Genomic DNA, 17,254 nt, shown 5'->3' with positions numbered 1-17,254 from the left:
TCATAATTTTATAGAAACATGGAGTTGGAAGGGACCTCCAGGCTCATCTACTCCAAGTCCCTGCACAATGCAGGAAAGTCACAACTACCCCTCCACACCCCCAGTGACCCCTGCTCCATACCCAGAAGATGGCAAAAATCTCTCCAGGATCCCTGGCCAATCTGCCATGGAGGAAAATTGCTTCCCGACCCCCAAAGTGATTGGCATTACTCTGAGCATGTAAGAATGGGCCACGAGAGCCAAGCACTGACACAACCCTTCCTACTCTCCCTTTCATGATCTGCCTTCGTGCATGACCACCAGAAGACTGATACACAGAATACGTGTATTGATCAATAGTATATCTGAAACATGCAGCTTCTATGACAAGCAGAAACTGTATCACATTATAGAATAACTACTTCACTATGGCAAGCTAAAGGTAGTGTAGGCAACCTTCACTGCTGTGTGTGCTTGCTTTCTACCTAGTACACTGCTGTGGATAAAGAGGAAGAAGAGTTGGTTTTTATATGCCAAGTTTCTCTACCACTTAAGGTAGAATCAAACCGGCTTACAATCACCTTTCCTTCCCCACAACAGACACCCTGTGAAGTAGGTGGGGCTGAGAGAGTGTGACTAGCCCAAGGTCACCCAGCTGGCTTCATGTGTAGGAGTGGGGAAACAAATCCAGTTCACCAGATTAGCCTCCGCCGCTCATGTGGAGGAATGGGGAATCAAATCTGGTTCTCTAGATCAAAGTCCACTGCTCTTAACCGCTACACCACAATGGCTCTCTTAAAGACATCATGGGCTGGTGAAGGGGAGGATCTTGGCAAATGTCTTGCCAAAGGAAGGGAAGATGTAGCAGACTTGGAAAGAGCATGCCCCTGCAAGAAAAAGCAGCACTGACAGTAATCTGTCCCATGCCTTAGGTAGGCCATGCTGTAGTGCTCTCCTCTTCCTGACCCAGTACAACTGTTTGGCTGATAGCCTTTCTCTTCTAAGTATATCAACAACTGTCCTCTTATTTGAGGTTTAGAATCAGCCAGAGTAGCAATAGTTAGCAATGCTTATTTATCTCATTAGTGACTCATACCGAGCCTTGCCAAGTGGCTGGTGTGACAGTAAAACAGCAGCTGTGTCAGCAGTAATTCCATTTGCTCCTGCTAGTGGTTTGGCAGAAAGCTTGGGGCTGTTTTCTTATGGTCTCAGATCCCATCAGCTAATTATTTTATGTGTTGCGAGAAAGAGATACTGCCTTAGCTTTATTTTATAGTGTATTCCAGGATGTATAAGGCAAGAACGAATTGCACATTGCTGCTCTTTAATTTGCTTTCTGTGACTTGGGTTTAATTACTATTGCTAGTGGACCAATTTGTGACTGTGATCCTGTCAATTGTGTGAAATGTTAGGCGTCTGAGCTTTATGTAGAACAACATCCATTTTATTCTTGTGAGATCATCTGAAATGTTTTTCTTATGCACTGGTTTTTTTTTTTTTTGCATGTTGGTTATAGATGAAAACTCAGGAAGTAGCACTGGCTTTGGAAGAAGTTGAAAAAGCTGGGGAAGAGCAAGCCAAATCTGGTATAACCACTTCTCTGTATACATAATGCACATATACATCCAATTGTATATTTGTAACCTTGAACATGAAACCTAGATTACATGTTTGTTAAAGTAGATTTATTTAAAATATTTATAGCCTATTCTTCCAGCAAGCTCAGGGAGGTCCATTTAAAAGATGGAAAATGGGCAAGATTGAGCCCAAGGTTAATAAGTTTCAAGATATATCTATGTCAATAAGAGGCAGATAAGCGCAAGTTTATTTCTCACAAAAGGTTTGGGTGCATAAGTACATAAGTTTAAGTTATATCTACACTTGTTTGTTTAAAATAGGTTTCTTTTTAAATTGTGTTTCAATGCAGAGTATTTTTGGTGATTGTTAAAATTTGATTAAGTATATATTTGTAATGTAATTACATTAATTTCTCACGCGAGTAAAATGATGCTCAAAATCTTAGAACAAAGACTGCTACCATATATGGAACTAGAATGCCAGATGTTCATGTTGGATTCGGAAAGGGAAGAGACACTACAGATCATATTGCTAATTTATGTAGGTTACTGTAATATACGAGAGAATTGCAGAAGAAAAGCAGCTTGTTTCACAGATTACAGAAAAGCTTTCTACTGTGTGGATCATGAAAAGCTGTGGTTGGTTTTAAAAGAAATGAGTGTGCCACAACATCTGATTGTTCTGATGTGGAATGGGTACTCTGGAAAAGAAGCTACTGTTAGGACAGAATATGGAGAAATAGAATGGTTTCCAGCTGGCAAAGGTGTCAGACAGGGATGCATTTTATTTCCCTATGTGTTCATTCTACATGCAGAACATATCATAAAGCTGAATTAGATTTAGATGAATGTGGAGTGAAAATTGGTGGAAGGAACATTAATAATTTGAGGTATGCAGATAACACCACATTACTGGCAAAAATAGTGGAGACTTACACATGCACATGAAGCTGCCTTATAGTGAATCACACCTTTGGTTCATCAAGGTCAGTATTATCTACTCAGCAAGTTCTCCAGGGTCTTAAATGGAGGTCTTTCAGATCACCTCCTACCTGATCCTTTTAAACGAGATACCAGGGATTGAACCTGGGATTGAAAGACTACTGGTGAAAGTTAAATCAGAAAGTGCCAAAGCAGGATTACAGCTGAACACCAAGAAGACATGTTATGACTACTGAGGAATTATGCAGCTTCAAGGTTGACAATGAAGAAATTGAAATTGTTCAAGATTTTTTATTCCTTTGCTCTATCATTAACCAAAAGTGAGACTGCAGCCAAGAAATCGGAAGGAGATTGAGACTGGGAAGGGTAGCCATGAAAGAACTAGAAAATATTGTTAAGTGTAAGGATGTGTTGCTGGCGATTAAGGTAATTCATATTATAGTATTCTCCGCTACTACGTATGAGAGTGAAAGTTGGACAGTGAAGAAAGTTGATTCATTTGAAATGTAATATTGGAGGAGTGTTCTATGGATACCATGGACTGCCAGAAGACAAATAAGTGGGTTTTACATAAAATCAAGCCTGAACTCTCCCTAGAAGACCAAACTGAGGCTCTCGTGCTTTGGTCACATTATGAGAAGACAAGAATCACTGGAGAAGACAATAATGCTAGGAAAAGCTGAAGACAGGAGGAAAAGAGGAAGACTTAACATGAGATAGGTTGACTCAATAAAGGAAGCCATGGCCCTCATTTTGCAAGTCCTATGCAAGGCTGTTAACGATAGGACGTTTTGGAGGTCATTAATTCATAGGGTCACCTAAGACAGAAGTGACTTGATGGAACTTCACTCTCTCACACTCACATGTACACACAATTAGAGGTTGCACCAAGTTTGTTCTGCAAGCTTTGAATCATATAGTTTGTTAATTTTATATGTCCTGTTAAGTTTATGTCCTGTTTTATTCCAACAGAAAATCAGTTAAAAACAAAGGTGATGAAATTGAAAAAGGAATTAGAGGTATGTTAAAATGTTAACTCAATTTTTATAGTTGATATCAGAAAGAACAGGATAACATTTATGATATTTATATATATACGGCTGTACATTAAATAATTATTTTTGAGCCTTTTGGATGCCTTTATTTAAAACATATCTATGCCACCTTTCTACCAAAATAGAAGAGTGGTTCTTTTTTATGTTATTGGATAAACTTCTCTAATATGACCTGAGATCAGTAAAATTTAATAAGATCCAACTGTGATTCTAAATCCAGGTGATAAATTGCCCATTGAAATCAGTGGTACTTAATCTGCTTTTTATCTATGATGCCATACATCTTAGCTAGACTTCGTTTTTTTGAAGTTGCACTAGTGGTTATTTCTAGTTAGAGTTTTATCATATTCTCAAGGGTATCAAATATATCATCTATAGAATGAAGATAACATAAAAACAGTTTCCTATTGCAAACATGAGAAAATTAATTTAAATTAGTTGTTGACAGAGAAGTCTGCCTCACAGATTTTCCTGCACTTTTGAATTATGCTGGATATAAAGTTGGAGAGGGTGTGATGTATAATTTATCTTATTCATTATTGCAATGTATCTGTGTATATTACAGTAGAAACTCTGGAGTTAAATTAATAGCAGCTGTTCTAATAGTTACACATTGAGATGTTCATCTTATAGACATTTTGGTTCCAATTCAGTGATTGACATGGCAAGACTTAAGTGAACAACAGAACTTTTTGATCTTTTCTACACACTTTGTGCATAAAACTCTGCAAAGGATTTTTTGAGTCTCCATGAATTTTGTCTGATTTGCCATTCTAAAACAATTCAACGTGCATCCTGCTTACTTACCTTGAAGACCAACTAATGAAATATTACTTTAATATCCTTTAAGGCAGCTCAACAATCTACTGGTGGCCGTGATACTCGTTTTTTGCGTGATGAGATTCGTCAGCTGGAAAAACAGCTAGAGCAAAAAGACAGAGAATTGGTAGATATGGAAAAGGAACTAGAGAAAGAGAAAAAAATCAATGAACAGGTAAATGGTGTTTTAACAAGACAGCAATAAAATGGTAAAAATGGGAGATGGAGAACTATGTTGGGGAAAAACTAGTTTTGAGGATAGCAAACAACATAACAAGAATTTTTCATAGGACTTAGAGAAATATATATTTTTTTAAATTATAGTAGGGATCTGCATCAGCTTTCTAGTGTACACAAACTGCAGAATGGGAATGCCGTCAAAGCAGTTTACTGTAACTACAGTGCATCGCGAAAATTCAATTTGTACTCTGCTTTAATGTTTTCTATGATACAAACTGAAATTAAAGCAATTACAAAACTGTTGTACAGTTCCAAAATAAAGTGAAAGAGAAGGTCTCACACTTAACTAGTTTCTTGCAGAACAATCCTATGCAGAGTTACTCCAGTCTATGTGCATTGAAGTCAGTAGGCTTAGACTGGAATATTTCTGCATATTATTGTACTTGTACCTCAAGAAGTGAGCTGTGACTCACGAAAGCTCATACCCTGCCAGAAATTTCATTAGTCTTTAAGGTGCTACTGGACCTTTTCTACTATTATTGCGCTGTTTGTGTATCAGTATTATTTTACTACTGTGTGCTGTAGTTCTTTTATTATGGTTTCTTCTACCAATATGGAATCCTCACTTCATGGTGCATTTAGTTCCCTGATGGAGGTTACCTATTATTGGATCATTTAGCACTACTCATTATTGCTCCTCAGTGACTTTGCAGGGTAGACAATGTCACAACGTTGTTTATTTGAATCTATCTTCCATTTTCAGGAAGCAGAACATCTGCATAAAACCAGACATAATTAAATCTGGTATTTTTTTAGTAAAATAATTACTTTCAAATGTATTATTTATTGTTTGTGTATTGGAAAATGAAGAAAATATGAATGCTCTGTTCAAATTAGAATATAATTGAATATGTATTTGTGATTTAGCTTGCTCTTCGAAGTGAGGATGCAGAAAATGAAAACAGCAAGTTGAAAAGAGAGGTTAGTAAAGCATAACAGAATCAATGTATGTATAATACTTGGATGGATTATGCCAAACTGCTGTTTGGCACTCGATGCACAATCCTTGGGATTATGTGTTTTCTTCTTCCCTTTCATGCTGCAATTTAGTTATTGCTTCCATTAAAACCTGGTTTGGAGGGCAATTTCAAGCCATAGTTTGCTCAATATCCTTACACTAAAGCAAAGTCATTAAATTGCAGTGTGAGATGGGGGAGAGGAATGTCTGAGGTTTGGTCTTCAATCTGAACCAAGCCATTTGTACATGAGAGAGAGCCCTCAAGAATTGTAAATATTTAAATGTTTTTGGCAAGCTGCTGTTCTTCTTTTTTGTTCATATATTTATATGATAATTTGCTTTCTCAATTGTTTTGTATTTCTCTAGGTGTGTGCTATCCCAAGCATGCTTACTGTGTCCTGTTACTTTTTTGCTGTGCTTTTACTGTGGCTCAGTTTGTAGAGCATCTGCTTGGCATGCAGAAGGTCCCAGGTTCAAACCCCGGCATCTCCAGTTAAAAGGGACTAGGCAAGTAGGTGATGTGAAAGACCTCTGCCTGAGATCCTGGAAAGCCACTGCCGGTCTGAGCAGACAATACTGACTTTGATAGACCCAGGGTCTGATTCAGTATAAGTCAGCTTCATGTGTTCATGTGTTCCTTGACACATGCATCCCAGTAGTATTTTCCTGTAAGTGAGTGTAGCGCCCTCTGGGGGCAGTGGAACATCATACTTGGAGGCCATGGGGTCTTGGCATCACGAGCCCAGACACTGTTTTTTTATGCCAGTTACTTTGTTTATCAATACAGACCCCTGAATGTGTGGTTCACTTCACCCACCTCATGGTCACACTGTGGTGTTTTATGCATGGCTGTCCATGCATAAAAGACATATGTCACACAAGAGTCATGATGCTGCAACCTGCCTCCTACTTCTGTCTTCTTCTTCTCCTACCAGTCTCCTCCCATTTTCCCTTCTTTCCTTTTTATAGCCTGAAGTTCACACCTTGAGTTAAGCCCCACCCTCTTCTCCTCTGTTCCTTGCCCTGTCTCAGAGCCTGGGCTCTAAGCCATTGTGCTTCCACCCAGGCTTTCTTTCTGCTGCCACACCCTTTGAGCTTTCCTGGGCCAGACTGCAAAGGCTACCCTTGATCCCAACCAGCTCCACCCAGGTGAGTCTTACTGCAGGGCCCAAGGGTCTGTCTAGCCCTGCCAGGCAGTTTGTTTCTGGGTAAACTGCCACAGTGAGGATGATTAATTAATTTGACCCAGTGCATGGGTTGAGTTCCAGTGTAAGAGGAAAGCTGGTCCTTGTAGCACAGGGGACCTTAACCCTAAGGCCTGGCCCTCTGTAGCAGCATAAGAACTTCTAATGGAATGTCAATATACTTGCTGTTTTTTGCACAGCATTACTGCTTCTTCCTGTTAAAAAGCTTGTGTGTGTGTGTGTGTTAAGTGTCGTCAAGTCGCTTCCAACTCATGGTGACCCTATGAATCAATGTCCTCCAAAATGTCCTATCTTTGACAGCCTTGCTCAGATCTTGCAAATTCAGGGCTGTGGCTTCCTTTATTGAGTCAATCCATCTCTTATTGGGTCTTCTCTTTTCCTGCTGCCTTCAACTTTTCCTAGCATGACTGTCTTTTCTAGTGACTCTTGTCTTCTCATAACGTGACCAAAATACGATAGCCTCAGTTTAGTTTAAAAGCATACTTTCCTTTTAAACTTTCCTACTAAGTTACAATTTTTTTTTCTGATTTTCTTATTTTGCTCTATTTCCTTTGAAGAAGAAGCGAATGAAGAAAAAGGTGAGATTTCAAGCTGGTTAGCAGATCGTAGGAGTACTAATAATATTTGTGTGCTGTCAGCTTGTCCTGAGAATGTAGATGAAATATTAAATTCTTTGTTACAATTCTGGACTTCATGCATGTAGAATTTTCACGCTCTGATTTCTCCTCTCTCTGTCTCTCACTCATTCTTTTTTTTCTGTGCAGAATGAGCAACTTCGTCAAGATGTAATTGATTATCAGAGACAAATAGATTCACAAAAAGAAACGCTCATTTCACGAAGGGGAGACGATTCTGATTACAGGTCGCAGTTATCCAAGAAAAACTTGGAGCTTGTACAATATCTAGATGAAATTCAGGTAAATGTTCAATCGTTGCATTACAGTGTCTTATCAGGTGTGGAGTATATCTCCGAGCCAATCCTCCATCCTTTGTGACCCAGGCTGGATGGATGCAAGTGACAAGTGCTAGCATATCTCTCTTGCTCTTCTCCCCCTGCCATTGCTCTAATGCAGTGTGAGGGCAGCATTATGCACAGCACTGGATCTGTGTTGGTTTTAGGGGTCTGAGCAGGAGATGGCTCATTGTGCTCTCCCTTCAAATGTCAGTGGGCTGTAAACACCCTGCCCTCCTCAGCTGAGGCCGCAGTGCAAGCCTCTCCGCCAGCGTGGTGTAGTGGTTAAGAGCAGTGGTTTGGAGTGGTGGACTCTGATCTGAAGAACCAGGTTTGATTCCCAACTCCACATGAGTGGCAGAGGCTAATCTGGTGAACTGGATTTGTTTCCCCACTCCTACACATGAAGCCAGCTGGGTGACCTTGGGCTAGTCACACTCTCTCAGCCCCACCTACCTCACAGAGTGTCTGTTGTAAGGAGGGGAAGGTAAGGTGATTGTGAGCCTGTTTGATTCTTCCTTAAGTGGTAGAGAAAGCTAGCATATAAAAACCAACTCTTCTTCCTCTCCTGGTTTGGCTCCATTGGGAGCCTCTTTTGGCTAGAAGAATAATGGATTTAGTGAGGCGATCTGGTACAGGTATGTGGGTATGTCTCTGTTTTGTTCACATAAGAGAATTGCCATACATTCAAAGTGATGTGAAAGCTGGACATAGCCTTTTCAAAATGTTATTGTGGTGGAACAGTTTGGAGAAAAAATGCAGGGAACAGCAGTTGCTGCAGTATACTTATACTACTGTTTGGGATTGTGTGCGATAGTTTAATTGGCATCAGCTTGTCTAATTGGCATCAGCCCATTTTGCTCTTTGTGTGTGCATGTGGGGAGGAGGAGAGTGCGAATTCCAGTGGTGCCATTGAAAACAGAGTTTCACTGTAGTAGTGGGCTAATTTTTAGTGGCTTGCGTTATGCTGTGATGCTTGTGTACTTTGAATTAAAATGATGATCAAACTTTACAACAGAATTGTCCTCTGTTGATAATTGTCAGAACCAACCACAGCTCTGTTTGATCAGTTTAAAAAATATTTTGCATAAACATTCATGTCTTAAAATGTTCTACTTTTTTAAATATGCAGAGTTTGACTGAAGCTAATGAAAAAATAGAGGTTCAAAATCAAGAAATGAGGAAGAATCTAGAAGAATCGGTGCAGGAAATGGAGAAGATGACCGACGAGTATAGTAAAATGAAACTTATTGTGCAGCAGTCAGACATGGTTATGGACCAACTAAGGAAAGAAAAGGAACAATATAAGCTGCAGGTAAGAAGTCATGTTGCCTTCCCCTATGTCTACCATCAGGATAGTGCCAGTAGGCCATCTGGCAGGGGTAAAGGTGCATATAAGATTTTGTTCAGTATTATTTAAAAGTAAACTGTTCAAGGATAATCTAGATCAGGTATGTCAAACTCAATTGTTACGCGGGCCGGATATGACATAAGTGTCGCTTGGTTGGGACGGGCAATGACTTGCCGGCCCAGATCAAGAGTAGCGGGGGGGTGGGCGTGTAGCTGCCTTGGCTGGCTCACGGACCGGATAAGAGCTCTCAAGGGGTAGGATCTGGCCCTCATGGAATATGGAAGCCTTATGTTTGACACCCCTGATCTAGATGGCATGGGCATGGCCATTGCTAGCAAAAATTTCCTTGCTAATGCATCTAGAGTACACCCTTTATGTCGTCTGCATAGTGCGTATTCCAGTTAATCATAATTAAATGCCTTCTTTGTAGGTGCATGAGCTAGCAGAGCAGCTCAAGGCAAAGAATGAAGAGGATGATCCTCTTATGGCAGCTGTAAATGAAAAAGTGGAAGAATGGAAGGTGCGTGGCATGATTTATATTGGCTGACAGTTACAAATTGTGTGTGTGTAAGACTGTTGACCACTTATTCCTGTTTCACAGGGGATGTTGGCTTCCAAAGATGATGAAATCGCTGAGTATCAGCAAATGTTGTGGACTCTGAAAGAGAAGCTGAAAATGGCGCAGCTTGATGCTGACAAGAGCAGTGTTATGGCACTTCAGCAGGTATTGTGTGCTGATCAGTAAGCAAGTAACTAACCAGGAATACATGCAGTATTAGTGTTATTTGGTCACAAAGTCCTGTGAAGTGAATACTCAGTCTGTATTCTCACACTATGGAAGCCAGTTATAGAGATTACATGTCCAGCTATTTTAACATCAGTATCATTTATAAATTTTGAATGTGTTTGCAGTCTACAAATGATTTTATAATTTTTACTCATCTTGAAAACTTTGTGAAGGAATTAGCTGTCTCATTTTCAGAGGGTAGCCTTGTTGGTCTGAAGTAGAACAGCCAGATTCAAGTCCAGTAGCATGTTAGAGACCAGCAAGATTTTCAGGGTATAAGCTTTTGAGGGTCAAAGCTCACTTCTTCAGGTAGTATCTGACAAAGGGAGCTTAGACTCTCAAAAGCAAATATGCTGAAAATCTTGTTGGTCTCTAAGATGCTACTCTATTGTCTAGCTGTATTGTCACCAAAAGTGTAACACTTCTAGCACTTTTAGTATCTGTCGTCATCTTGGTAATCTCAGGAAATTTGTTCTGGAGCATCCCACTTTGCAATTTTAATGGGAAAGCAATGTGTATGTGCAGTGTTTCCATTAAAAACTATAACATGGACAAGAGCTCTAGTCTAACAGATAGTCCCTGTTTGTGGCTACTACTAACCCCCTCCCCGAGTCTTGTCATGTATGTAGAAACTTGGAGAAAGGGGTATTCTCTTTTGCCCTCAGATTGGATATTTGCAGAAGATAAAATGCAGTATTTTGTGCAGAAGTCCTATGGGAAGGGGGAAAGACTGGTCTTTCATCTCTGTCAATTGCAATGAACTAGGAGGAAACCAGGGATGTTTTCTTATTGCCTTTTTCTGAGTACTGTGCAGCTCTTGGAAAATGCCATGGCAAACTGACTCCTCAATTGTTCTGTTGTGTGGTCACAACACCACAACACGATAGGACGTTTTGGAGCACATTGATTCGTAAGGTCGCCATGAGTCGGAAACGACTTGACGGCACTTAACACACACACACACAATTGCATTGTTCTGAGCCTGGCCGTTGGCTGGGGAGGGCAGGGTATAAATTAAATACATAAAATTCTAAACTGACTAACATTTCATCATCTGAAAACATCATTTGAGTGTGTTTGCCTGACTCTTACAATGCACTCTTACATCTTCACCAAGATCCCGTGCATGCTATGTGCTGTTGCACTCTTGTCTGATCCTTACTCCACCATTCCAGTATTCCTCTTGGGCTCAAACATATCTCCCTGTTCCAGATCCCTTCATTTCGGTTTGAAAATTAAAAATAAAGGGGGTTTAAATTCCCCCAAAATAAAAAGGGCTCTCTGCGCAAGCACAGAGCTGCTGGCGGGGGGAGCCTCCACACAACTGCCTGAACTGCTCTGGGTGAGCCGCCGAGAGCGGAGCTGTGGGGTGGAAAAGCTTGTCATGCCTGCCCAGGCTGCTCTGGGTGAGCTGCCAAGAGTGGTGCGGTGGGAGGGGGGTACAGAGAAAGGGGATGGGGAGGAAGCAAGGAGGGGCAAAATGGGATGGCAGCTTCCGCAAATTTCTTGCAGGTCCCCACTTGTATGCTCTAATATCCAAGTCAGCCAGGGCTGTTTTGGCCTTTGAGGGAGGACTCATTGGGCTATGCCTGGCAGCAACTACTGGAGGACTCATTGGGCTATGCCTGGCAGCAACCACTGGCTGACTGGATACCATCCAACTGCATGAGTCACCTAGGCCTGGCTGCTTGCTACTGTTCAGCAACTACCACTCTTATTAAAGCCAGTATGGTGTAGAGGTTAGAGCTTCAGAGTAGAGCCTGGGAGACCTGGGTTTAAATCACCAGTCTGCCATGGAAGCTCACTAGGTGGTGATCGGCCCATCACACGCTTTCAGCCTAACATACCTCACAGGGTTGTTGTGCGGACAGAAAGGAAGTGAGAGAGGAGAATGATGTAAGTTGCTTTGGTCCTTGCTGTGGAGAATGGCGGGGTATAAATATAGCTGAAGTTGGGAGGCAGATAAAAGACAGGTTGGTGGATGGCTGAGAAGGAGAGAATGAAGCAGGAGGAGGGGAGAGGATATGGGGGTTGCCAGAAGGAGAGAAGGGAAATATGTGGGGAGGGGGATATAGGGGAAAGTGATATGCCTTCCCCCCGACAAGTTCTTGAGGGTTCACTGCCATGCAAGTGGGCCTGTCCCAGTGACTGGCACCACCCAACTAGGGCATAGCTTTCCTAGACAGGGGCTGCTAGGGGCGGGGAGGCTACGGGGAAGATAAAGGTAGGTTGGCTGTTGATGGGAAGGAGAGAAGGAAGCAGAAGGAGAGATGTTATGGGGTCATTCAGGGAAGGAAATAATGGAGGAGGGGGAAATGAGATCCACCCCGCAAGTCATTGCAGGTTCCCACTTGTCCTACTGAGTCCCTTAATGCATGATTTCCTGCAGCACTATCCTCGTTCCATTTCTTGACTTATGCAGAACTTCCATACACTCAGTTAGAAAATGTGAACCAGCTTAAAGACAACTGCATCAAGGAGATACCAGTTGAAAAGGTACAGATTGGATTAGATATTACTTAACAATACTTTTCAAAATCGCAATGATCCAAGCAGTTTCCCAACAGCTAAAGGGTACTTTCACAGGATGGGTGGGGGTCCATCAGTTCCCCACACAAGCACACTGCAGATCCTTGCTGCTTTGGGTTCTCCCACCCGTAGGGACAAGTGGAAGGGATGTTGGGATTCAGCAGGAAGGGGACGTTCCCCAGTGTAGCGCCAGTCTAGCTCAGGACCTGTAGCCTAGGCTAGCGTAGGTCCTTAAGCAAGCTTCTCCTACAGTACCCTCTTCCAATAGTGAGAACAAGAACTTTTTGTTCTGCTGTGATTGTCCTCACTGAAGTTTGTTTGGCCCCTTCATTTGTTTTCAGGGGGCAATGTAAAACTAAGTTTTTGGAGGTGTGTGAGGATACTATTGTGTGGTGTGAGTAACTGTGGCTCTTGCAGCTTTATAATGAGTTGTTATACATGTGGCTCCTGAGAGCACCCAGGGTTCTTCTGTTTGAAAAAGATACGAGGCAGTTCGTCTAGAATACAAATGATACTGCAAAATGTAGCTGTACATGTCATCCAGCTTTGAAGGCAGCTGTTTTGTTGCACAGGCTTGCAAAATGTATTATTTTTACTTTTCTGTTTTATTTTTCTGCTGCTTGCCTTTGGTTATCCTTCTAGATAATATCTGAACTCTATGTTGTAAGTACTTTTATTTTTATTGTTCTTTCTGTATTTGTAGTAAGCCATGTGTGGTGTTAATGAAGTATAGAATTATACTTTTTTTGCTGCAGGGCGTGCAAGAGCGAGACGCTCACATTAAACTGCTCAGTGAGCAAGTGGAAGAGTATACAATGGAGATGGAAAAGAATACTTTGATTATTGAAGACCTGAAGAGAGAGCTCCAAAAAGATAAAGGCAATTTGGCTTTTTATGTTTCCTACAATATTAGGCAGATGAAAGTAAAATGTATAATTAGATTTTAAATCAGAGTTTAAAGTTGGTAAAGATAAATGTTTGCTTAATATGAACTATGGCTAACATCTGTGCCAGTGGAACCTTTAGCCATGAATAATATAATATAGGGAATTCTGTGGTGGGAAAGTTGAAACCCATCGGCTGTGATCCCGTCTCAGTTGAACGCATTTGTCTGCACCATCCAGAAGGATACGTCCTGTAGCTCTTTTAAAGATCTAATTATCTTGCTTTTCTATGAGAGGCCTTCTGCTGCATTTCTGAACATATGTCATAGTGTATGAGCTTTCCTAACAGAAGGCATTGTGAAGTTTCTTTAAACATGAATAACAGGAAATTTCTTAAGTATTTTGGTTGTATTTTTAGGTCTGCCATCATTTACTCCAAAGGACTCTGTTGGAGAAATGCAAGAAAAACTATATATGCTGGAACAGAAAACTAAAGAAGCTGAGAGAGTAGCCGAGCTTGCAGAAATGGATGCAAGGGAGAAGGATAAAGAACTTATTGAGACTCTGAAGAGAACGAGGGATTATGAAACGGTATATAATTTTATTTTGCATAAGCTTCTACATTTCATATACTGTGCTTAAACTGGTCATGTGTATTTAGATATATGCCCTAATATTGTAGGGTAATATTGTAAAGAGCTCTTGGTTATCTAGTGGCCTTTATTTAGATAATTTAGATAATGTGCCCTAATATTGTAGGGTAATATTGTAAAGAGCTCTTGGTTATCTAGTGGCCTTTCCCTCATCTCCCTCCCATGTTGGATTTTATGATGATTATGGAAACAAACTAATATTCTGAAGGCTGGAAACTATTTAATGGGCTGTTATCATGGGACAAGTGCTGAAGATAAATTCAGTGTTGTAAGATTTATTCCTTTATAAGGCTTTCGCCCTCTTTTTTTTTAAGGGTATATATGGTCTGGAAGATGCAGTTGCTGAAATAAAAGATTTAAAAAAGCAAATTAGAGTAAGAGATCGTGAGATTGAAACATTAATTAAAGAAGTCAACAAACTTGAACTCAAAATCAATGATTTTCTTGATGAAAATGAAGATCTTAGGGAACGACTAGGTATGTATCCCATTAATTTTGCAGATGTTTGATTGAACTATCACACTGAAATAGCTCTCTTAACTGGATTTAGCTAGCTGTTCTTATTTTATCCCTTTAAAAAGAGTTTCCTTAGTAGGCTTGAAATGTAGGCTGATCCCACCCAAGTCTATACCATACACTAGGCTGATCCCACCCAAGTCTATACCATACACTATGGAGAGACCAAGTTTAGCAGAGCACAGTTAAGTGCTGATGTTCACAAATTACTTCTGAAGCAGTTTCCTGCAGCACCACACAAGTCAGAGAAAACTGAAATGGTCTCCAATATAGTAAGAGGAGCTAGATCTAGAAAGAGAAATGGAAATGGAAATGCCTTTACAAACCTTTGAGGTAATGAAGAGGCTTGTTAGTTTCAGTCTTTGTTTCTATTTGAGATCTTCCAAAGGGCAGCAATTTCCTGAGGTCGTCTTACTTTGCTGCAGTTGCTAATTAAGTGCGGGTGCCATGGCACTTCCATAAAGCATGTTTTCCTGCATTTTCCTTGTCCTGGTCCCCTATGGCAGCCACCATGTCACTAGGGGTTGCAGAGATGTTTTTTTTTAAATTGGCAATTGCTATATTGGTTTTGATCCACCATGTTGTTTTCATGACAGAAAATATTTATTTTGCCTTTTTCCCACATAAAGGGGGCAGGGAGAGGATGGGTATAAGTACTTCTTAATAAGTGGGTTATATTGCCACTGCTGAGGGCGTATGGAGACCCATTTCTTTACCTACCATCGCTGGGAAGAATTTGGAGGTGTTAATAGTGCAAGCTCAAAAGAACAGATTGTGACCTGCAGTCTGGAGCTTGTAGAAGGTAGCAAGAAAGTTGACTTCTGTGTCTGTAGAAGATGGATTATAGGTCAGCGTAGAAGGTTCCAGGCTCAATCCTTAGCATTTTCCATTAAATGGCCCATAAATAATGGTGTTTGCACATCATGGAGAGCTCCTCCTTGTTGGAGTAGATGGTACTGGGCAGGATAGATCAGTGGTTTGATCTGTAAGGCAGTTTTATGAGTTCATATCCTGCATGTGTGGATGGTTTAGGTATTTCCTGGATGTAAACAAAAGAGTCAATATGGAAGAGCCAGGAGTTCTCCTGCTCTCCTCTAAATCCCTCAGCCTGCCATCCAAATGGAATTTTCCTAGTTAAATATATACACGATAAGTGCTTTTATTTTATTTATTATGTTTCAGGTCTTGATCCAAAGACAATGATTGATTTAGATGAATTTAAACACAGCAAAGTACTAAAACAGCAGCAGTATAAGGCTGAGAACCAAGTCCTACTGAAAGAGGTAAGTGAAACATTTCATACTGTTTTCTATAAAATGAAGCTCTGCAGAGAAGCAACCAACACTGAAATACATTGCAGATTGAAAGGCTAGAAGAAGAAAGAGTTTCCTTGAAACAACAAATTCGTAAACTGGCTCAGGAGAAAGGAAGAAGAGCTGCAACTTTAGGTAGGTTGGCTTTATTGCTTTTGGAGTAGCTTTTTAAAGTTTGTTGAGTGCTTTGCAACAAACAATTGAAGTTTCTGGAACAGTAGCCTTATTAATTTCTTTCATCCTTTGATTCCTCTGGGAAAAGGAGAAAACTCTTTTGGTGTAATTGAATATTAAACAAGATAAACAATCTTTCACAAATGTATCTGATTTTGTTGTGAATCCAGTGTGTTTTCTTTTATAACAGATCTAGAAATACCGTATATACTCGCGTATAAGCCGAGTTTTTCAGCCCAAAAAAAGGGCTGAAAAAAGCCAACTCGGCTTATACGCGGGTCAATACGGTAGGGTAGGGGAGGGGGGAGGAGGGAGGAGGAAAACTTACCATTGCCGCCATCCTTCGCTGCCGGCCCGCTCGCCTTCCCGCGGCCTGGGAGCGGCCAGCGGGGCCTGCCTGGGAGCAGGCAGGCCCCCCCGCCGCCCCCCCCGCCGCCCCCCCCGCCTGGGAGCAGGCAGGCCTCGCGGCCCCCCCCACACACCCCGCCGCCTCGCCGCCGCCGGCCCGCTTGCCTGGGAGCGCCCAGTAGGGCCTGCATGGGAGCAGGCAGCCCCCCCCGCCACCCACCCCGCCGCCCCCCCCGCCGCCCCCTCCGCCGCCGCCCCGCTCGCCTGGGAGCGGCCAGCGGGGTCTGCCTGCTCCACCGCCTCCCCGCTCGCCTTCCTGCGGCCTGGGAGCGGCCAGCGGGGCCTGCGGGTCAATAAGAAATTCCCTTTTCTGGCCTCAAGTTTGGGGGGGTCGGCTTATACTCGGGTCGGCTTATACCCGAGTATATACGGTACTGTGGTAGAATTTTCCTGGAAAATATGCAAAATGGTGGATCCAGTACTAAATATGGGCTAACTTTTTTCTGCCACTGAATTGTTCTTCTGTTTAGAGGACTTTGCCCTCCTCTTGATAATCTGCTTTCCTGTGATTCTAAACTAGGGTTGGATTCTGATGATCTACAGCTTATTGATAGCTTCTCTGAAGAGCTGAAGACAAAAAGGGGGAAATCTGACTTTATGAGTACAGTTGATGTTGATGAGGTGAAAGCAAAGGTAAAGGCCCATATTGCTTCCCTTCCTTGTAGATTTCCTTTTGATTTTTTAAAAAGTGGGAGTACCATTGAAGTGGTTTTGTATAAAGCATTATATAAAACAGAATACTAGCTGCAGTAAGAGGTTAATGAGCACAAACAGATTTTGTTGCATCTGTGCAAACTGGAGATTGCTTCCCCCCTCACAAATAGGGATTTTAAGTTGGATTTAAACAAGAGGATTTGTCCAGGTGGTTGCATTTGTACATCACAGAATACTAGAACTTAATTCAAGGTATCC

General features: G+C 41.5%; 1 protein-coding gene across 1 annotated transcript in view; it reads left to right on the top strand.

Annotated features, from left to right (window-relative positions):
* Nucleotides 1-17,254, top strand: part of CEP290 (centrosomal protein 290) — a 71,888-nt gene that overhangs the window by 3,578 nt on the left and 51,056 nt on the right. The window contains exons 4-17 of the mRNA XM_056846521.1: nt 1,496-1,565; nt 3,471-3,517; nt 4,404-4,547; nt 5,480-5,533; nt 7,540-7,692; nt 8,860-9,042; nt 9,509-9,598; nt 9,680-9,802; nt 13,150-13,273; nt 13,697-13,869; nt 14,246-14,408; nt 15,630-15,730; nt 15,808-15,895; nt 16,863-16,975. Coding sequence (XP_056702499.1) covers nt 1,496-1,565; nt 3,471-3,517; nt 4,404-4,547; nt 5,480-5,533; nt 7,540-7,692; nt 8,860-9,042; nt 9,509-9,598; nt 9,680-9,802; nt 13,150-13,273; nt 13,697-13,869; nt 14,246-14,408; nt 15,630-15,730; nt 15,808-15,895; nt 16,863-16,975 — 1,626 coding nt within the window. The remainder of the gene's footprint in view (nt 1-1,495; nt 1,566-3,470; nt 3,518-4,403; nt 4,548-5,479; nt 5,534-7,539; nt 7,693-8,859; nt 9,043-9,508; nt 9,599-9,679; nt 9,803-13,149; nt 13,274-13,696; nt 13,870-14,245; nt 14,409-15,629; nt 15,731-15,807; nt 15,896-16,862; nt 16,976-17,254) is intronic.

The sequence above is a fragment of the Euleptes europaea genome, chromosome 3, assembly GCF_029931775.1.
Source record: "Euleptes europaea isolate rEulEur1 chromosome 3, rEulEur1.hap1, whole genome shotgun sequence".
Taxonomy (NCBI): Eukaryota; Metazoa; Chordata; class Lepidosauria; order Squamata; family Sphaerodactylidae; genus Euleptes; species Euleptes europaea.
The sequence above is the reverse complement of the archived record's forward strand: the minus strand, read 5'-3'. Positions and strand labels throughout refer to the sequence as shown.